The 23,213-nt window shown below is 37.4% G+C and overlaps 1 protein-coding gene and 1 non-coding gene across 6 annotated transcripts in view; one reads left to right on the forward strand and one right to left on the reverse strand.

Moving 5' to 3' along the window:
- Window positions 1-19,181, reverse strand: part of YTHDF3 (YTH N6-methyladenosine RNA binding protein F3) — a 40,760-nt gene extending 21,579 nt beyond the window's left edge. Inside the window, exons 1-5 of one of the 5 annotated variants that reach the window (XM_069465549.1) lie at window positions 18,645-19,181; window positions 18,143-18,167; window positions 14,387-14,532; window positions 11,937-12,022; window positions 131-1,729 (exon numbers count right to left, since the gene is read on the reverse strand). In XM_069465549.1, coding sequence (XP_069321650.1) covers window positions 131-1,729; window positions 11,937-12,022; window positions 14,387-14,444 — 1,743 coding nt within the window. In that variant the 5' untranslated portion in view covers window positions 14,445-14,532; window positions 18,143-18,167; window positions 18,645-19,181. Of the gene's footprint in view, window positions 1-130; window positions 1,730-11,936; window positions 12,023-14,386; window positions 14,533-18,142; window positions 18,168-18,439; window positions 18,541-18,644 lie in introns of those variants that run through there. The other 4 variants (XM_069465550.1, XM_069465551.1, XM_069465552.1 and 1 more) reach the window with 4 other exon arrangements.
- On the forward strand, window positions 5,182-5,244 carry LOC138382121 (U7 small nuclear RNA). Its single transcript, XR_011233281.1, has one exon. It is a non-coding gene; the product is annotated as a U7 small nuclear RNA (small nuclear RNA).
- Window positions 19,182-23,213: the final 4,032 nt, after the last annotated feature.

A 23,213-nucleotide genomic window follows, 5' to 3' on the forward strand; every position in this document is an offset into this window, starting at 1 on the left:
CTTCAGAATAAAGTTCTTAAATTCAGAATGTAACTTTTAAAGGCATTAAAGAATACTCATCCATACACCCCACCAGCAATACAAAGACACCCCCCCACACACACACACACACAAATTACTGTATTCTTACCCTACGCATGGCTTCCTCCTCTTCTTGACGCTTTTCATAATGTGCAAAGTCATCAAAGATTGAGGTGGTATGCTTGAAAGTAGCAATTATTTTAAGCACTTGCTTAGCTTTTTCTAGGGGTACCTCTTGAGTGTCCCTTGAATTGGTAACTGGTTTGTTGTCATTATTTTCTAAGCGAATATGCCGTAATTGGTTATTGGGAACATCTTTGACAAAGATCCATTTAACTTCAAATTTGCCCTTCCACTTATCCTGAGACCAGACACCAGCATATGCATTATAGTCCACAACAGACTTCATTTCAGCCACTCCACAAAAATGTCCACTGCCATTCACACTGAAGAGTAAATAGAGTGGGCCTTTCCCATTCAGGGAACGGTAAGCTGCATCCAAACGCTTATTACCATGCTCAGTACTACACCAGATAGAGTACTTAATGGAACGATGTATGTCATCCTCAGAGTAGCTTTTAATTATAAACACACGTCCATTCTTCAGGTTCCAATCAAAGTCTTTGGGATTATAGTTGTTTATGGCCTTTAGCTTTTCCAGCACTGGATGCACTTCTACACTCGAAGGTGAAGCGCTGACAGGTACAACACCTAAACCAAAGTTTTCACTGCCCGCTCCATTGTTCTGGTTGAAACCTGCTCCCCTGTTCCGGGGAGCTACCCAGCGATTCTGCAGCTGCTGCTGTTGAGGCTGCACTTGGTGAGGCTGGGCCTGTGGCTGAGGTCCTTGTTGCTGCTGTGGTTGTGGTGGCTGAGGCTGCTGTTGAGGCAGTTGGCTTTGCACCAATGGTGGTGGTTGAATTAATGGCTGAGGCTGCTGGATTATAGTTTGAGGAGGCAGAACTGGTTGGGTTGGTGGAGCCTTTACCACTGACCCCTTTTCATCCCAAGTTCCAATATTCATATTGTGTTTTATAGGAGGTGGTGGCACAGCAGAACCCCCAATTCCCACATTGCCCTTGGGTTTAAGTTTCGGTTGAGGTTTGGCAGGCTTTCTGGCAATGGCAGCCCAGGAGGTTGGTTTAGGTGCTGCACTGCTAACTGGGGGCACATTATTGGTTGCAATGCTAGTCATACCACTGCTGCTCAAGGCTGTACCTACAGTTTTTGTCACTGCAGCTGTTAGGTCACCACCAATTTTCAGTCCGGTCATGCCTTGCTCAATACTGCTAATGCCAGGCACCTTACTCAAAGTATCATTGCCAAATCCAGCCTGTCCATCAGTAATAGCTCTCCCAAGAGAACTAGGTGGATAGCCATAACTGCTACTATAAGCAGAACTTTGTGTTGATTGTCCCTGAGATCCACTTGTCCCCCATGTAGAGAAATCAGCATTACCAGGAAAAAAGTTAAATCCATGTTGACCAAGAAATGGAGGGGTATTTCCTAATGCCCCAGGTTGACTAAACACACCGTCTGGTATATAATGATGTTCTCCATTACTCATTTGTCCATAGGTTGTCAGATATGGCATAGGCTGGTCTCCAGCCGTGGACCATGCTGCTTCCCCAAGAGAATATGGAAATCCAATGGATGGAGCATAGTAACTAGGCATGTATGGATCGGACATTGGTGGATAGCTGTTACTCTGCAAAACAAAATACCGAAATCAGTAGCGAAATGTCCTCTTAACAGGAGGCAAAAAAAAAGACATCTGAAAGATTAAAATGGAATATTTTTAAATACATGAAAAACAAAGATGTATCTATTCTAGACAAACAAAATTAAAATTTTAAATCCAATTTTATCAACAGGAAAAATTTGCTAATGAGTATTCATATTTAAAAATATTTGTTATACAATTACTTACAGGGCTTTTTTTCTGGTGTGGGGGGGGAAGCAGGGGTGGAATGAGGATTATTTTTGAAGAGCCAGATTCTCCACCACAATTTAAAAATACCATAAATTTCTAGAGAAAGGTGATTTATAAACTTTGCAGACATAAAATTATCATTTATAGCCAAGTGTATTTTTAATCAATTGTTGTATTCAAAAATTTACATGCAAGGATTAAACCTGGAAACTACTGTCAAATAAATTGGAATTAAATTACAGTTTATCTATATTATGGAATCCAGTTCAGCCATTTAATTTTGTACATTAAGGAAAAAAATGAAGAAATGATCACATTCTGAGAGAAAAAAAAAAGACTGAAGATTATACCTATAGCATGACTCAAATTCATTTGGTTTTGCTTTGCCTTGTTCATTTTGAAAAAGAAAGAAAACAAAAAAAAATCCTTATCATGGTTTCTTCATGGTGAGATAACAAATGCCCTGTCTTTATACGTGCCTCTATTTTCCAAATTTTACACAATACACTTGCCACTTTCCAGATTAGAATTTTTAAAAATTTATAAATAGCGAGTTTATGTAATTTTTTCCAGAAGTACTATTATATCAACCTTCATTTTGAATAATATATTAAGTAATAATTGTTTAGTGATTTTCCAAAAATCAAGCCACCAAATTCCATTAAAGAAAAAAAAAAAAACCTCAAATTTGTTACCAGCCAACATTTTTTTTTAAAAAAAGTATTTTAAGGATTTCCTTTGAAAATAAGTTTCTTATGCCAAAAAAATAAAATAAAGTAAGATTTTTATGTCAAAAAGATTTTCAATCTTTGACTTGGGTGTGATTTTAAAGCTCTGGACAGATCTTTATAATTTGTAGGATTATGTATTTCTATTGTTTTTATTTATATTATTTTTTATTGCTGTGTTATTTTTCTCCCCAAGTACAGTCAGCCTTCCATATCCACGGATATAACATCTGTGGATTCAACCAGTTGCGAAACAAACATACTTAGGAGAAAAAAAATGAATGGTTAACAGTACAGGCTTTTTTTGGTCATTATTTCCTAAACAATACAGTATACTGGAGGATGGGCATAGATTATATGCAAATATTCCATCATTTTATGTAAGGGTCACTTGAGCTTCTACAGATTTCAGTATCCAAGCAGGGTCCCAGAACCAATCCCCCATAGATACCAAGGGACAACTGTTTTCTTGCTTCGCAGTTGGCTGAAACCACAGATACAGATATCACAGATGTGGCGGGGGGGGGGGGGGGGGGGGTAGTGCTGACTATACTCGAAACTGGAAAATTTGTGTGTTACAATTTATTACTTTAGTTGAACATATTTTTCAGTTAAATTGGATAATTATCTAAAATTGAAAATATAGTCAAAGAACACTCACAATATTAGCATGAAAGGAATTAACAGAACTTGTGAAACCACCACAACAGTAGCATCAATGTAGAGACCAATGTTGGAAATATTGACTGCTATATTTAACTACACTTACAAAGAAAAGCCTGAGGGAAGCACAAATACAACAACGGTACTTAAAGAAAAATACTGTGAAGAACTTAATAATGAGTAAATTTTAGAAGCCATGAAGATGATGCATACACACGTATAATTCAATCACTAAAATAACTGCTAAGAATAAAAATACTCCTAGTGCTTCATACTGACAAACTGTGACATAAAACTCTAAAAAGAAGTATAATGAAAGGGAACAGATGTTCAGCCAGTACAAATATATATAACATATATAACTGATTAAAAGATAAAATTGTCTTTACCCCTTTTTTAAATAGCTACTTAAGCATATCGTTTTATTTATAATTTTACTATTTATTTCAACCACTTACCAAATGCCTACATTGTAAAAAACATAGATATAAGATACTCATTCTAAAAGAAAACCTATAGTTAAGTCAAAAAGACAAAATACACAGGAAGTGAATAAATTCCACATGGGGAAGAGCAGGAGAGCTGGGCTGAATACAGAGGTAATCGGTTTCAACATCTTAATTTTGAACGTTGAGACTGAAATCTGGACTCAGTAAATCTTTATTAGGATGTGGGAGTGCAAAAGCAGACCAACCAGAAAGTTTGTTTTTCTGAATATTAACAAAAATTATACTCATAATTTAATATTCTTATTTCATCACGACAAATGCTGAATTCTACACAACAGTTACCATCAGGTTCTTAATTTGTCTATATCCATAGTGTAATCCAAGCATCAACAAACCAAAGGGCCAAAGGGTAAGTTTTTAAGTTTTGCAAGCTATGCCTAGTCTGTCACATATTTAGGGTTTTCTTCCCCCACCCCCAATAACCCTTTTGTAAACTGAAGGTTTTCTCAAAAAACAACAGGCCATGGCCCCTGGGCCACAGTTTGCCAATCCAGGTTTAACTGGTTACCTAATATAGGCCAATTCCTAAAAAAAGGAAACTCCCTACTGAGTACGTTAGCTAGTGGTTGTAATCCCAGTGACTTGGGAGGCTGAGGCAGGAGGACTGCTTGAGGCCAGCAGTTCAAGACGAGCCTGAGCAACATAGTGAGACCATGTCTTTAAAATAAAAAATCAAAAAAATTAGCTGGTGTAGTGGTACAGGCCTACAGTACCAGCTACTTGGGAAGCTGAGGAAGAACACTTGAGGCCAAGAGTTCAAAGCTGCAGTGAGCTATGATCCTGTAAACACACTCCAGCCTGAGTGACAGAGCAAGACCCCATCTCTTAAAAAAAAAAAAAAAAGAAAAATCCCCAAACCTATACTATTAGATGAACGGGGAACAACTTTTCGTTAATTTTGTCACACCTACGGCAAAAACAGGCCCAAACTTAACTGAGTGTGCAGGTCATGATTTTGACTACTTCACCCCTAAATGAGTGATTTTGTCAAAATAATAGTTTAATTTACTTTAAAATATGCTCCATTAGTTACAATTGCTTCCCAGTTTTGGCTAATAAAGCAGAGATGCACTGGAGTCCTTATCTCCTTACAGAGATGTTCTGAGTGTTATTACCACCTCAAATACATTGTAGAAATGGTCTACTTTCTCCTGTTTATCCAACAATCTAACCATTTATTTCCCAATTCTTTCAGTAAAGATTTTCAAGGAGACTATTTTCCTTAGTTCTATTAAAGTAGTTTAAGCAGATTCCTTTCTAAAGTTAAGCCTTTGGTTTCAGTTCTAGTAAAAACAGACTTGCAGAAGTTGAAAAGGAAGGTCTGATCAACTGTTATAGCTCTTTTAGATGTGTTTAGCAGGTTTTCAGTTCTTCACTGGAAACTACCCCCCAGGCGCGCGCACACACACACACACACACACACACACAAAAATAATGATCAACTAATTTTGAATTAGTACAGTTTCAAATGTAATTTTAAGCATTAAGTGTAAATTAATGTATGTTTTGCTAATGTAAGATAAATGTTTAATTGCTAAGTGGAATATCAATTAGAAGAATGTATCTTGGGTAGTGAAGAGGAGTAAAATTTCTACTCAGTGATAATGGAAAACAGTAATTCAAAACTTGTTTTTACCTTTTCATCTCAAACAAAGCTGGTTAGAATAAGTGTAATCAACTCAACAATTTATGTCCAGTGTCTTTAAACTAGTGAGTCTATTAATAATTTGAAAATTGTTCAGTAACAATGAAATTTTAACTACGTTCTTTAAAGATATGCTACCTTTACTAGGAGGCCAAGGCAGGAGGATCACTTGAGGTCAAGAGTTCCAGACCAGCCTGAGCAAGAGCGAGAACCCATCTCTTAGTACTAAAAATAGAAAAATTTGCTGGGCATGGTGTCAGGTGCCTGTAGTCCCAGCTACTCAGGAGGCTGAAGCAGGAGGATCACTTGAGCCCAGGAGTTTGAGGTTGCAGAGAGCTATGATAACCACTGCACCCTAGCCTAGGTAACAAGAGTGACACTTTGTCTCAATAAATAAATAAATAAATAAATCCACACACCCTTTATCCACAGCTTAAACAGACACATAATCTGGAGAGGCCATCTAGCATACGGCTAAAGGGAAGCCATGAGGTTTCTAGGTATTAATAATCCCAGTCCAGAAGGGTGCAAGTTATTTACACTGTAAATTGTTTTCTCATCTAATAAAAGGAATAAAGATACAGTGCCTAGGCCACAGGTACTCAACAAACAGCAGTTATATCAACAAACAGCAGTTATATTTATTAATATAACTGAACTTGCTTCTTTAAAATGTAAATTAATCACCATACATGGTACAATTTCAAACCTAGTCCAGATTTTAGAGTATAGTCTGGGCACAGTGGCTCATGCCTGTAAACCTAGCACTCTGGGAGGCCAAGGTGGGAAGATGAGCCCAGGAGTTTGAGCTTGCACTGAGCTATGATGATGCCACTGCATCCTACCCAGGGTGACAGAAAGAGACTCTCTCTCCAAAAAAAAAAAAAGCGCATAAAGTCACAGTGTGACACAGTAGTCTCAAAGGATATGGGCTCAATTCTTTACCACTTTCTTTGTCAGTGATCTCATCAGATCATTTAATTTCTCTGTGTTCCTTTGTTGATAAAATGGGGCTAATATCTGCTGCTCTACTCAATTATGAGGTTTTTTTAAAACGACTTTGTTAATTGCAAAGTGTTGTTATATCCAAGTAAAGCATTATGAATCATGACTTTTACCTGAAGATTAAAAGTGCTTCCTTAGAATTTCAAAATCATTTATAATCATTATTCTTTAGCCTTGTGATGTAGGTCAATTATTTTTCTATTAATTCAGAGAAAACTTGAACAAGAAGAAAAATTTCATGGTTACTGTTCTGACCTGAGGACATTTTAATACAACTCAATTATAACTGAGTCTTTCAATTATAACTTAATATCCATTTTTACTTCATAATTATCCAAATATCCAAGAAAGAGAATCTGGCAATGTCTTAAAAGCTCAGTAAAAGTTGTTAAAGTATTATTCACCAATAATAGTTAGTACTTGTACTAACTGTACAGAGAAAAATGAAAACTTTTTTCTATTAAGAATCTGAGGTATTGGCCGGGCGCGGTGGCTCACGCCTGTAATCCTAGCACTCTGGGAGGCCGAGGCGGGTGGATTGCTCAAGGTCAGGAGTTCGAGACCAGCCTGAGCGAGACCCCGTCTCTACTAAAAATAGAAAGACATTATATGGACAACTAAAAAAATCTATATAGAAAAAATTAGCCGGGCATAGTGGCGCATGCCTGTAGTCCCAGCTACTCGGGAGGCTGAGGCAGTAGGATCGCTTAAGCCGAGGAGTCTGAGGTTGCTGTGAGCTAAGCTGACGCCACGGCACTCACTCTAGCCTGGGCAACAAAGTGAGACTCTGTCTCAACAAAAAAAAAAAAAAAAAAAAAAAAAAGAATCTGAGGTATTTTCAATTCTTGAATTGACTTCTAAATTAACAAAAAATGATGTCCAGTATTCCTTCAATGCTTATATTATGCTGTGTATTTTCTTCTATTAGTGTACTTTACAAAAATATCATTTATGTATATCTAATCATAACAATGCCATAAGAAAAATGTCATATATGTAATAATATTCAATCTAAATCTTTCACCAACCGTAAGTTTGCATTCTCTAATTCTATCAGCTAACCCAAACTGCTGATTCATTTAATAAATCCTTAACGAATGGTTACTATGTGCCAGATACTATGCTGGTCAGAAGAGACAAAAAGATGAACATGATCTCCAACCTACAGCACTTCACAGATACAGAGAGGAAGACATAAATACCCTACAATGTAATAAATACTAGAAATGAAAAAGAAGGCAAAACAAGTACAAAGGAGGGAGCAAATAACTGGGACATCAGAGAAGACTTAATGAAGGAAGTGACACAATGTGTGTGTGTACATGTTTGTGCATAAAATATACAGATAAATACAAAGATTGAGATCATGAAAGAAATATTCAGAAAATATTCATATTTTCAGAGAATAATGTAAGTCCTATTTCCCTAAGTTGGAGAAAGTTGACAGAAGATGGGGTAGAGAAGGAACTGGAGACATTTTAAGAGCACTCATATAATGAATGCATCCACTGTTATGAAGCTGCGGTACTTCTTTATCATGACAGTGACAATATCAGACTCAGATTTTAAGACGACTGCTGAACAGTAATACCGAATTACCGGTTAGAAAATCATTCCAAACCCTAGGGTGCTACATCAAAAAAAAAAAAGAAAAGAAAAGAAAAGAAAAGAAAATGATTCCAACAAGCAGAGATAATGAAAACTTTAACTAAGGGCAGTGATGGCTGGGGCAGAAAAAAACAAAATTCAAAATATTATTTTTATTTATTTATTTATTTATTTTTTTGAGACAAGAGTCTCACTCTGTTGCCTGGGCTACAGTGCCGTGGCGTCAGCCTAGCTCACAGCAACCTCAAACTCCTGGGCTCAAGCAATCCTCCTGCCTCAGCCTCCCAAGTAGCCGGGACTATAGGCATGCACCACCATGTCCGGCTAATTTTTCTATATATATTTTTAGCTGTCCATATAATTTCTTTCTATTTTTAGTAGAGACGGGGTCTTGCTCTTGCTCAGGCTGGTCTCAAACTCCTGAGCTCAAACAATCCACCCGCCTCGGCCTCCCAGAGTGCTAGGATTACAGGCGTGAGCCACCTCATCCGGCCTATTTTTATTCTTAATGCTTCATACTACTTCTCTGATAAACATAGGTAAGAATTTAGTTCCCCATACATGGCAAGCAGACAAACTCAAACTTCAGTTTCCAATTTACTCTTCAAGCTCATATACACAAATTACCTGGCATCTTTAACAGTGCCTACTGAAATCGGAATTATCCAATCAACTTAATCATCAAATTATTCTGAAGAACTATAAAGAACTAATTTTAAGACCTGAAGGACTGACATTTACTTTCAAAATTACCATAAAAATTATTCCCTAAGAAATTGAACACTATAAAATAGAAGAAATACACTGCCACAGAAGTAGAAAAGTCAATGGCTTGTTTTAAATTATCCCTGGGTTTGATCTGAATTAAATCTAAGTATATAAAACAATTTAAATCATTAGCCAAAACCATTAAACACCTTTCTCATCAAGACTTATTTTTGTTATTTATAATTTTAAAATCAAATAAAGGGATTTAATTTTAAAAACGTAATGTGTATTTAGTTGAAAATTTTTAATTAAACAATTACTTCACTGAAATCAGTATACAAGGACCTTATTAAATACTTACATAACTTTAAATCTGCCAATAATTTGAGATTTATCACCAATAAATCCAGTTCTCACTAATTTGCTATAATCATACTCTTTAAAAGGTTAATTTTTTTTAAATTTTGTATTTTCACTAATTAAGAGTAACTTAAAGTTCTCATAACTTAAAGATTCCAGATAATTTTCAATTTTTCTCTATAGTAAACCCAGTTTTCAATATTCTACAGTATTAGTGCTCTTTAAAATGCAAATCTGTGCATTAAAGATAATTATTTTTAATACTTTGGAAAGGTGACTGGGGAAAAACCTATTCAATACTGGCAAGAAGTAGAATAGGCATTATTGGAATAAAACTTTAAAATTTCAAATAGGACATAAATATGTTGATTAAAATATCATCAAGTTACCATAATTTAATTAGCAAAAATTTTAAAGGCTTTTCATTTCACTATCACTTATTTTTTTTTTTTTTTTTTTTTTTGAGACAGAGTCTCGTTTTGCCACCAGGCTAGAGTGCCATGGCATCAGTCTAGCTCACAACCACCTCAAACTCCTGGACTCAAGAGATCCTCCTGCCTCAGCCTCCCCAGTAGCTAGGACTACAGGTGTACACCATGATGCCTGGCTAGTTTTTCTATTTTTAGTAGAGCTGGGGTCTCGCTCTTGCTAAAGCTGGTCTCAAACTCCTCGCCTCAAGCAATACTCCTGCCTCCTCCTGCCTTGGCCTCCCAGAGTGCTAGGATTACAGGCATGAGCCAATGCACCTGGCCTGAATATCACACTAAAACAAATCTTTTATAAATGTTTTTGCCCCAACATAAGGAATAATGATGCAACAGGAAAAAAACTCATTTTGGGTGCACCATAATGGTTTCCCAACACTCCCTAAAATTTTTTACAAGTAAAACTTACATATAATTCCAATACATAGCACAGACAAGAAGCACAGCACAGCTCTGGCTGCCACACTGATGGGATCCCCTGGTCTCCCTACCTAAAGTACCTCTGTGCAATGTCAAAAACTCTTATGACAAAAACTTTTCTCAGTCTTTGAGACAAATAAAGAACTGTAAAGTATCTATTACTAAGTAAAACAAGTAAGAAGATTCTTTCAGGTAGCAATTCTGAAACTGTCTTTTACAGTCCACTAAAATCCCTTAACAAAGAGTTTAAACAAGTCAGGAGCTTCATAATATATCTTAATCTTAAGAAATCCATTTTAAATTATAATTTATAAACTGTGAAATCAAGCAGCAAAAAACCCCAAACTTATCTGATCGTGGAGATTTTTTTGAAAGAACATATATATACTACACCTCATAATATTAGAATTCCTCAAAAAAAACTGGAAAACACTGCCATAAGGGTTAACTGAAATTACTATATGGGCGGGCCAGAATATAATAAAAGTATATTTCTTTTAAAACTTACATTATACTTCACGAATGATCTTCTACTTTCACAACTTTAGGTGGAAAAGTAAATTTGTTGAGATCATGAAGTTAGATTATATAAATTTTTTCAATTCTTTTAAGAGTAGCCAAACTTTCACAGACTCTATGGCTAGTTTTTATTTTTCCTCATTTATTTATTCCTCCTCACGTATGCTAGGAATGTAACTCAGCAGATAGGAGGGGGTGGTTAAGGAGAAATGACCAAGAGGTAAATCAGGCTGAACACAAACCATCACTCTCCAGTCATGAAAATAATCCTACGTTCCACAAACGGGGAACCACTTTTTGTTCAAATTTTCTCTAATAACTGTACTTTTAAGTTCTGTAGTAATACTTGGTTCCTTAATCTTTGATAGTTTTAAAACTCAAGGTTAAAATTTTAGAGTACATTTTTCACATTTCCCCATACATGGAAGCAGACAAGCTCAAATTTCAGTTCTCCAATTTATTCTTCAAACTAATATACACAAATTACATAATATCTTTAAAAGCGCCAATTAAAACCTGCATTTTTAATTTTAATAATTTAGAATCAACTTACTCATCAAATTATTCTGAAAAACTACAAAGAACTATTTTTAAGACTTAAAGGTCTGAAAGCATGTTTTGATTTTTTTTAAGCAAAAACACACAAAAAAGTTCCATTCCAGGATGTTCTTTCTAAAGAAACTGGTTAATACTGAAAATTATTTTTTAAATTTGTTTCCAGCAGAGACCTATTTTTAATGACAGAAATGGATCCAGAAATACTATGTATATAGATACCAAATACCATTGTTTTTCAATGTTTAAATCTAAATTATTCCTGCACACAAATCTTCAAAAGCTACCACTTACTTAATTTGATAAAATTCTCCATGTCTACAATATAGAAACAAATACTTTACGAAGTCTATTCCTTAACACTATTAAGTTATTAAAACGTTCAGCAATTACCAATGAAATTTAAACTGAAATGCCTTATAAAAAAGAAAATACTACATTTAACCAAAAATGGCAGGCAATTTCAGACAACTAATCTCCCACTCCACATACACAAATTTCTAGCTAATTAAACCTTCTAATAGGCTTAAGCTATGAAAATACAGCAGTGACACTAAAAGATTAAATTCTTTCAACATTCAAATATTCTAACAATAATATATACAAATAATGTTCATCTTCAAATCTTTAGAAAACTCTCCTGTGCCATAAACCTGCAATTGCTATTCACCACTATGCAGGCACATTAGATGAATGAATTCATGTCATGGTTAGTCTCATTCAACTAAATATCTATTTGATTAATTTCCTAGAATCTGAAACTGTCAGGAGACTTACCTGATTTGTCTGGCTACTTAAGTATGGCTCAAAATCATCATCATTTACAGCATCTTTTTGATGAATCGAACCGTTTTGTACTGAAACTAAAAAAATACTTGTATTAGAAGTGTTACAATTATATTTATGAAACAGCATAAACTATTGTTTTTAATATTTTAGAAGTATTGTCATTACCTTTAGGAAACTCACAGCACAACCTAACATTTTTAATATTTTTAAAGCCAACTAAGAAAAAGTAATCCTGAGTTCTTTGTTCTTTTCATGTAGGAACCCTCTAAAGGATAAACTTTATTTTGGATACAAGTATTTATGTGCCACAAAAAACTTTGAAATCTTGTTATATACAAGCTCAAGATTACAGAAATACAAGCCATATGTATACTTCCCCTTACCAAAAACTTTAATATCCAATTTCAACACTAGTGAGTAAACAGTTATACAAAAATGTTGTAAAGAGTTTCCTAATGCTATATATGAATCTAAAATAACTACTTCAAGTAGTGCTGTCAATAATAAAAAGATTTCTGAATGTTCTCTCTCTTTGTTTAAATCTCTGTATGATTTGGTCTAATATGAAACAACTATTTTGGAGCTAAAGTTAAAGTAAATGTCTTAAATGTCTCCAGTAAAGTGACTAAATTCACCTAAAACAGTAGTATCACAATGAATTACAGAAAACCTAAATTAAAAGGGCCTTAATTCTAACCCCCTAAAAATGAAGACTTTCACATGAAAGTACAAATAAAAACACTGGAAATAACCATTATTCTTGCAACACATGAGAAACGAGTCAGAAAATAATTTAGAATATCACATTTGTTCCGAGGTCACTTCCATAAACGCTCTGTAAAGTTGTTATTCTTTGCATGTTGTCTCAGAGTGCTTTTAAGCACAGACTCCATAAGTAAGAAGGTCCTGGGATTTGAATCCCAAGTCCACCACTGAAGAGATGGGTGACTGTTAGTGACTTTACCTAGCTACTGCTCTGTTCAAGGTTATTAACAGTACATACCTCATCTGACTATTCAATGGCAATGTTCAATAATCTTGGATATTATTATATTAAATATTACAAGATCCAAATAGAACTAAAAACGACCTTAGAACCATTTAAACAGAGAAGCATTACTAGGCTAAAATTTGATGTGGTGGCACCATGAAAATATGCTATTCTATACTACTGAAACACATGTGAAACGAAAAAAGTGGAAAATTTTCTGATAGATGTCAACTAACCTCTTGGGAACAAAAAGAACTCAGTATCTGAAGTTTTACTGCTAAAAAATAGTGTCATAGCCTATTATAAATTAAGGTTGAGGGTGATGGATTAAAGTTGCGTGCTCCTTTATATATTTTTATTATTCTTCATTTTCCCATGAGTTTATATCACCTAATATGTAATATTATGAATTAACAGTGGCTTGGGAGCAAAGACATATGTGAAATTCCTTAGTCTTTTGCCATCTGTTGAGTAGCAAAGATGACTCAAAGTTATGATGCTACTCTGTGAAGCCCTCGAAGTAGACCTCCTATGATACTGCATTGCCCTTAGAGATGAAGAGCAACCTGAAGGTCAACTTGATCCTGGGCTCCACTTAAGTGATTTAACTGCTTTTAATAAGGACTGCATCAGAACTAGCATTGAGCTAAATGTGCTCCGCAGAATTTAAATACATAGTAGCCACTAGAAACAAAAATGAAGAGGAGGGTGCCTTAGTTTACTTAAAAGGCTGGGCTAACCATTACAGCCAAAGAAATTCTGACATACCTGTTCTCCTTTACTACTGGCTTTACTGCTCATTTATCAAAGATAGTTATGCATGGTCTATCACTCCTTGAAAAAAAAAATGCTTTACTACTGGACTATTACACTAATACATATTAGTCACTGTTTGAAACAGCTAACCATTTCAAAATTACAACTATCTCTTGTATCCCTTAGGTTCTCAGAAATCTAGTCCATACTAATATAGTCAAAAAGTGCCTACTTAAAATTTATCTGAACATATATTTTACTTCTATTTTTATTTCTTTTATAGTATTCTGTCTCTTCTAAGAGGTGAGCCTAAGAACAACTCAATATTCTTATACAGTATGTAAATACAGTCTACAGTCATTTTTAAATGATGCATAAATGTCTATAAAGTCCTAAAGTATTATACAAGGCGTAAGTCAATCTAAGGAAAAGATGTTTAATTAAAAGTACTTCACATATACTGACAAGCAATTTGCATTACATTAAACTCCAAATAAGATACTAACTAGCCCTTGAGTTTCATATATATACCTTTAAGAAATTCAACTGTCTTAAAGACTTTAGTTTTTGAACATTACTTAATGACCATCTAATATCTTGGAGTCTGAAAGCCATTAAATACTAATGAAATCCAAGCTAGTTCCATAGTCTGTAAAAGTTCTTCAGGGGGAAAAAAGAACAGATGACTTACATGATTCTTCGCCTGTTTCCTCTGCTCTATGAAGCAGAGTCAAATCAAGATAGAACATGGGCCTTAGGAGCCAGGTGATTCTTTGCTCTGGTCCTGACTACATCAAGTTAGGAAAGTCAACAGATCTGTGCATCATGTTTCCCCACCTACAAAAACAGCGACAATACCATATACCCTCTATCTCCTTATAGGAATGTTGTAAGGATTAATAATAAAATGAAGCCTAAAATAATGACAGTAAAGTGCTTTGAAATCATTTCTGGGGAGGATGGAGAGAGGATACAACAGAATATTGCCAAAATGCAAGGCATTCTCCACTACCTTTCTAAAACATTAAAACTTAGCCCAACTCAACCTAATTCTTTTAAACTGCAGTTGTATAAAACGATGCACATCTCTCTGTTGGAAGGAGGAGGAAAGGAAGAATAAGATAAATTCTTTTCCATAAATTTGCCTATTTATAAACTTAGAGATAGGAGAACGAGGCAGCAAGGCCTTAAGACTACAAGTATGGAATCTGATACTTCCATCTGTAGTGTTGCAAGTAATGACACAGCACACCTTTATTTCAATAAGCAATAATTCTACTTGTTAATAAATAAATATGAAGCCAGTATTAAATTATGGACCATGGGAGGCTGAGGTGGGAGGACTGCTTGAGGCCAGGAGTTTGAGACCAGCCTGAGCAAGAGCGAGACCCTGTCTCTACTAAAAATAGAAAAATTAGCCAGGCATTGTGGCGTGTGCCTGTAGTCCCAGCTACTCGGGAAGCTGAGGCAGGAGGATCACTTAAGCCCAGGAGTACGAGGTTGCAGTGAGCTATGAAGCCACTGCTCCTAGGGTGACAGAGCAAGACTCTGTCTCAAAAAAAAAAAAAATTATGGACCAATAGGTAAATAATTACCCTTAAATTTCTACTATCCTTTGGTACTACCCTTGCCAAGGATAATAAAGAGTTCTGATACTTAGCATAATGACAATCTATTAATTACAAAAGAATTCAAATTTATAAACATGTAAACCTGGAATTATTTATACTACAAAAACATTTTCCCCTTATCAAAGAGACTTATGTATAATTCCTTCTAGCACCTTGGTGCATTAAGTCATTAAGGATATACAGAAAAACACTTAGGAGAAAATCAAAGACACTAAAGCCAGGTGTTAGGCTACTGCTGTCAACTTAAGATAATTTAGAAAAGAAATTCAGCATCTCTAAAAAGTCAACTGAAAAGGCTTATGCTTTCAAAACTTTAATTCACACCAACTTCTCAAGGACATGTATTTTTCATAAGCTTGCTAAGTTCTAAACTCAAGATTACTACTCCTATTCTTAGACAACTGAGATTGTAGTTTAAGAAAAATAACTTTGCTTTCTGCTTCATAAAAGTAAACAGAACTGGAAAGCTATTTTACTAGCTTGCAAACCAAGTCAGCTATGGCAGAATAGTTTTTCTCAAAAACACATATAACTATTATTATCAATTAACAGGTGGTGCTACCTTTGCCTTGTAATTCTCCCCAGAGAGACATAAAAATATAAGTCATGTATATGTGTATTTAAACACTTGTAGCATCTGCCATTTTAAAGCAACATACATGATTACCAATACTTTTAGGCCAGTAGCACTTTTCCCCTCCTGCCAAGACTCCATGCAATGGAGTCCCCTCCTGCACCTTAAAAAAAGATTAAGTGAGGGAGGTGAAAAGAAATCCAGCAAACATAATGGCTGGCAGAACAATGAACTTTGTGATTACAACAATCCTCATACAACAGGAACTATGGCTAGAGTAGTTATTACTATATTTTATGGAGAATTGTGACAAAAAGGTATAATGTGTTCACGCTCACTTGGCAAGTCAGCAGCCAAAGGCAGTACTAAAACTTAGGACTCCTAGGAATCCCAGTCCATCACTCTATCCTTGGATGAAATTATTGTTATTGAACTGAACATGAAGGGGAGTGGATTTCCTGGGAATAAAGAACTATCCAAATAATGCATGGTGCATGTGTCTATATATATCTAACAAAAGTGCTTCTGATGGATTAAAAATTTTTAAATAACCAAAAAATATTTATTTACAAACAGTGGATACATATGTAGCATACAGATAATTTATATCTATTTATATATTATAGCAAATTTATATCTAATAGCAAAGATAATATTAGAGTATACCTAAGTAAAATGACCATGTCATAAATCAAACTTACAGCACTGGCTTACAATGCTGTAGATGCTCTATTTTGTTTTATCAAGCAAGTTAAGTACTTCATAGAACTTGTGTACTTACCTTAAAGCAGGTAACACATAACACTTAGCATTTCAAATAGCCTTGCAAAGTGCCACCTCCCCATAGATCTAGGATAAAATAATTTATGCTAGGCAATAATGACCACAGATTTCACAATCTCCAAGTCTATATACTTCCTAATGGGCAGACTAGCAAAAAAAGAAATTAATGGATCATTCTCTTCAAATTTACAAATTTTTAAAAACTCATTTAACATAAATCAATAATATCCAATTCTGAGGTTTATGCTCACAACACAGAAAATTCTAAAAAAATTGAAATTCTAAAAATTAAAATTTCTAAATATTTATATACTTCAAGAAAACATTTTTAATCAAAACAAAGCAATAAATTTGTTACCTAATATAGTGCCATATATTTGGTATGTACAAAGTCTTACATAAATTGTACAATTCAAAAGAAATTAACTAATCTATGTATACAAAACCTATTTCTCTTCAAATTAAGCAAATTTGCAATAGCAAATAAAAAGCCTACCAAGAATTTAAAGAGCACCAACAAAGACATTGAACTTACATCTAAAAGGCTATTATAGATCTTAATTTCCTAATACTTTGTTACTGAAATTTAAAAAACAGGAAGCATAATTCTATTTAGTATAACTTCAAGCACTACTACAAATGTTATAAATATATAATTCACTCTAATGTTATTTAATTGGCACTCTCCCAAGGAAGCAGTTACTGTTCTATACTTATTAATGTCACATGACTAATGTCATAATGTTTCAGTCAGCTGACTGCATTGTTTTATATTAATACAAAACACACTTATTTTTTTAAATGCTTTACTTTCAAAGGTACTTTTACTAAAGAGTAAATCCAATAATACTGGCAGAAACCTCACAAATCATTTCCTTCTCAGCCCCTCATACGATACCAGATGGGAATCACATCTTGCAATCAGAACTATATAGCAAGATGACATGCCTATTCAGTTTTTTTCCCTCATGTTGTTGCCTCACGGCAACTGACTTCAATAGAATCAGTGATTAATACAATTTTCATTAATGTGACTTGGAATACTCCATGAGTTGCATGTTCCAATGTAATCCCGACATGTCAAAACAAAATGTACACTTTTAGGAACATACTTTTCTATATACACATATAGAAATGTTTATAGCGTAAGTTACATAACACACATCAACTGGAAAACTAAAGTATCACTACATGCACAATAATTCCTGCATAACTGAAATACAACTAAGAAACTGTTTCTTATACCACTTTGGTTTCTATAAAAGTGGCTTCAAAACAAGGAACTACCTAAGTCTTGGATAGCATTTGGCTGCCTGGGCCGTGATGAATGTTTATCTAATCCTACATTTCAAAAAAAAAAAAAAAATGGAGCAAAAATAAACAAACAAAAAAACATTCCGCAGTTTAAAAGTAACATGAAGGCAACACTGAGAAATAAGAAAAAAATATCCAAACTCACCTTTATTTCCTTGCCCTTTAGGTCTCTGTGTAGCAAGATGAAAGGTGTGGTAAAAAGGAGAAAAAGGAAGAAAGGGAGGAAAATGTGTTAATCAAAGACATTATCAAAGACAAGTTATTTTAAACAATCCGCGTAGGAGTAAAACCCACCATATCCTCCACAGCCACCAATTTCTCAACCACCCCCGGCCTTTAAACCTCCCACCCGCCACTCGAAATCCGTCTCCCAGGTCTCAGCCCCACGTCTGCCGCCCTCAGGATGTGTCCTAAGGCCCCTAAGAGCGGTCCTTCCCCCAACCCACCGCAGCACCGCGCCCGCCCGCCCGCAGGCTCCCCGGCCAGGGCGCACGCCCCGGCCCGGGCGGCAGGACCGCAGCAACTTGCGCCCGGGGCACCGTTTTTGGGGCCGGCAGCGGCGGCGACGGGGAGGAGCCGAAGCCCCACGCGAGGGTGGAGCTCCGGGGCTCGGGCCTTCGCCGAGCCTGGGGCCTCTGCTCCCTCACCTGATCCACGCTAGTGGCTGACATTCTTCACCGCAACCCGAGAGGAGCCGCCGCCGCTGCCGCCGCCGCCGCCTGGGCCTCTCCCCGTGCACTCACAGCTGTTGGCTGCCGCCCTCGGCCGAGTGATTGTTCTAGCCGCCGCCGCTGCCGCCGCTCGCTGAGAAGCCAAAATGAGGGCCTCGCGCTCGGGAGTCGGCGGAAGGGGCCCGTCTTTTCTGCTTGCACGCTCCTCTTCCCCGTCTCGCTCTCCGCTTCTCAGGTCCACAATGGCGGACAGACTCCCTAGTCTCACTTCCGCTCCGAGCCTCCCTGACCTTCCGCTCTCCACTCTGACGTCCGCGCTCACCTCGCTCTTCCTTCCCCACCCTCCCGCCACCGACCTTGGCTCCGCCTCCGCACCGCCACGTCACCGGAGACGGGACCCGCGCGGCCGTCCCTGGGCGCATGCGCCGCGCAGGGAGCGCGCGTGTGTGGCTATGAGCAACAACTTTTAGAGAGCCTTCGGCGGCTTCTTTCGGTCACCCTGGGGGACGGCGGGACGCGCGGAGAGTGGCGGCGGCAGCAAGGCTGGCCGGAGCTGGGTTTCGTCGCACTCAGAGCAGCAAGAAGGCTGGAGCGGGACGCAGCGGCTCTCCGGGATTACAGGGATCCCGGGGCCTGGCCGAAGGCGCGGGGGCCGGCGGCGCCCTCCTGGAGGCGGGCTGGACGGAGGCCGAGAGGAGCGCCGCAGCCGTGCTCGCCCCCCGGAGAGCGGGCCGCGGTAGCCAGGCCTGCGCTGGAGCCTACGGAGACCGTCCAAGGGTGCGTGGGCGGCTGGCTGACTCACCGCCCTCGGGACAGAGTTGCTGAGCTGTCCCCACAAGTCAGCACGTGCAGTGAAAGTGGCAGGGTTTGAGCTCTGGCACTGAAACATGTGAAAGCATATAGGAGTTGCACCGGCCCGTCGTCATTCTCTCCCAACCCCAGGAACGTCATAGGAATAGCTCGATGCAACCTTAATCTCCAGAGTCAAACTTTGCCACACAATTCATGGATTTGAGTTTTGATTTTGTTACCCTCCGCTCACGTTCAGTTGATTTTTTTATGAATGAATAAATCGCTTGGGAAAGACAAACATAGTTGCAGGGCGTTTTCCCGTCCTGAAAAGAGGGAAAGTTAAAGTTTCAGTAGAAACTGGTAAAGATACCTTTCTAAATGTTGACAAAACCAAAGGAAGCCAATTTGCAACATTCTGAAACTTTTATTGAATTATCTTTGCAATAAAAGCAAAGATTCCTTGCCTTACGGTAATGTGGACTCCATGTACGGACAAAATTTAAATGACCAAATCCTTTCTATACTTCAAAGCTATCAAATAGGTGATAATTTAGAAAATAGTCAATAGTTCAACAATATCTTAGAGGCACTGAATAAAAGAACTGAAATTTGAGAGGCTACTTTTCATAGAAATCACCAACAGGCATTTTTAAGATCTAGTCTGCTAGCTTCCCTTGTATGTCCCAAGACTCCCAACCCCTCAGTGGGTCAGTTGTTGCCCTCAGTGTCTCCAGTTTCCCCATTTTCTCCATTCCCAAACAGAACTTTTTAGTTTTAAAGAGTGCAACTGGTACATGCTATGATGGAGGGGGCAGAGGGTTGAGAGATAATATACAAGAAGCAGCTTATGAAATCTTGCATGTCTTGTCTTTGATCCTTAGAAGCGTGGCATGGCTTTGGAATCCCATCAGTTCGAGTCTGAATTCTAGTGGAGCAAGAATTAGTTTTATAACCTTGGGAAAATCACCGAAACTTTCTAAGTCTTCCTCATGAATAAAATAAGGTCGTATATGTACAAATCCTGGCAGAGAGTAAGCTTTCAACAAATTGTGGCTGTTCCTGATTCCTTTGCTAAATGATTCCCAGATAGTAATAACTTACACTTACTGAGTGCACATTATATGTCACTGTAATAATCACTTAAATTCACAGCATCCTTGTATGTTAAGTGCTCTTGTGAAAACCAACACAGTGAGGTTAAGAAACATGCCCAGAATAACACAGCTAGCTACTGCAAGAGCTAGGATTTGAATACAGGCAGTTTGGCTCCAGAGCTTATACTCTAGCCACCATTCAATACTGTCTAATGATATAATGTTCTCATTGAATTTCTGTTCTCTTTCATTCCTACTCAACAAACTCCTCCCTTCCTTATGGCCTTTCTTCCTGACAACGATGTCTGAAATTGCTGAATGGAGTGTTAACTACCCTCAGATATAAACCTATTTAATTTAATATTAACAAATGTTTTGAAGTACATCTGAGAACTGCCTAAAACCATCTCCAATGCTTCCAGGAGTATGCAGAGGATATTTTGGGAAATGCTGTTCTAGAGTCTAGATTGTAGACAAAATTGCAATCTTCTACAGAGCCACTGGTATGGCAGCTTCCTGGTGAACACAGCACAGTGCAAAGCTTGGAAAGGAGAGGGCAGACTGGATTTAAGCCCCATTTGCCCCTCAGGCAACCTTGGTGCTTTTATGCAGTGAAGTTCCATTCTGCGCAACTGTAACTTCTGTATGGCTACTTGTATCAATTCAAATTAGGTTCAGCTACACGTGGCATCAAGTCCACAGTAACAGAAGTCCGTTTTTCTGTTTTACGAAAGCAGTCTGGAGGTAGGTAGTCAGTCCCAGGCTTGGGCTGCTTTAGTGTCAGATATCCAGGCTTCTGGCCTATTGCTCCACCATCCTTGTTATGACATTTCTACTTGTGGTCCAGGATGGCTGCTCAGCTTCTAGTCACCATAATCACATTTCCACTAGCAGAAAACAAGGTGAAGAAAGCCCATCTCTGTCCTTTAAGGACATTTTGTAGAAATTGCATTTCCCACTTCTGCCTACCTCCTACTAACTAAAACATAGTTTCCTAAAAATACTTAGTTGAATGAAAGCTGAAAAATATATTCTGGGTGGTCATGGGGAGAAAAGAAAAATAGCTCAGAGAAATCTGGGCTATATGAGGTATGCAGGCCCAGAGAGACATGAGTATGGGACACCATCACTCCCATACTCATGCCTGGGGCAATTGTTTAAGGTCGTTTTGTTCTGACTAGCCACTTCAGCCATTATCTTCATGTTCCTGGAATTTATGATATTTAATACAAAGAATGATACTGATAGCCAATCAATAGATTATGTTATTTGAATATAAATTCTTGGTAAACAAATCAGGAACTGCCTCTTCTTTTTCTTTTAAAAATCTACTTGTAACTGCTGCTAGTCCAACTGTATAATCTGGGTGACTTGAATCTATGCTCCTGGGTTGCAGTCCTCACGCTTGGCCCAAATAAACTCTCTACTTACTTATGTGGACAGATAAATCCAAACTCTAAATTATTATTCTGAGTCCAGTACGTGTGACCATGGCCCAGAGCCACACCCAAGAAGCCTTGAGCAAGTGATTGTGCCATGGTTGGGTTACAGTTTGGTTTTATGCATTTTAGGGAGACAGGAATTACACAGGAAGTCATAAATCAGTACATGGAAGGCATATATTGGTTTGGCCTGAAAAAGCAGGGCATCTGAAAGTGGGATGGGGGGCTTACAAGTCATATGTGGGTTTTAGGGATTCTTTAGCTGATACTTGGCTGAAAGAGTTAAGCTTTGTCTAAAGACCTGGAGTGAGTGGAAAGGAATGCTTCAGCTAAGATAGGGGTCCACTTGGATGCTTGAGTTAAAATAAGAGGGTCTTCTATCTCTCATGTTATGCTATACCAGAATGAGGTTGGGAAGTAAACCGCATTATACTGGGTAAAAAAACCTGTTCAGTGAGATTTTATCCTTTCTAGGCTAACTCACCAGGCCTCTTAGAAAGGAATTTGGCCAAAAGAAAAAGGTCAGATCCTTCCGATCCCCAATGAATATTACTACCATACCCCTATGATATCCTGAAATTAAAAAAAAAAAAAAAAAAGGTCAGAGTTCAGCCCTCACTTATGTTAATTTTGCCTCAGCATCTTCCTTTTAAGTTGACAATGTGCTCAGCTAAAAATTCAGGGAGTTTACTACTAAGGAAGAAGGGGAGAAAGGATGGTGAGGGATAACTAGTTATAAACTGTGTCATTTCCAAGATTCACTTTGTTAACTAGCAGCATTTAAGTGTATCTTTTTGGCCAGGCATGATGGCTTATGCCTGTAATCCTAGCACTTTAGGAGGCCGAGGCAGGAGGATCACTTGAGCCCAGGAGTTTGAGGTTGCAGTGAGCCATAATGATGCCTTTGCACTCTAGCCGGGGTGACAGAGTGAGGCAGTTTGAGTGTACAAAGGATTTTAACTTTGCTTCAGGTCAGATTTTTTGCTTTTTAATTTTCTCAACTGAATTTTTAAGGCTAGCCATAACACTATTATGTGTCTCTTTTTAACTTTTTTTAAATCAATATGAATAAGGCAATTGGTCAGAATAAGAGATCTCTAAAATCTGTTTTTTAACATTCAGGAATTTAAAGGATCCATTTTTTGGGCCATTTGTTAGGTAGGTAGTGAGGGATTCCTGGTCTCCTAGGGACAAAAGTGGGTGCTGTGGCCCCCATC

Source organism: Eulemur rufifrons, chromosome 3 (assembly GCF_041146395.1).
Source record: "Eulemur rufifrons isolate Redbay chromosome 3, OSU_ERuf_1, whole genome shotgun sequence".
Lineage (NCBI taxonomy): Eukaryota > Metazoa > Chordata > Mammalia > Primates > Lemuridae > Eulemur > Eulemur rufifrons.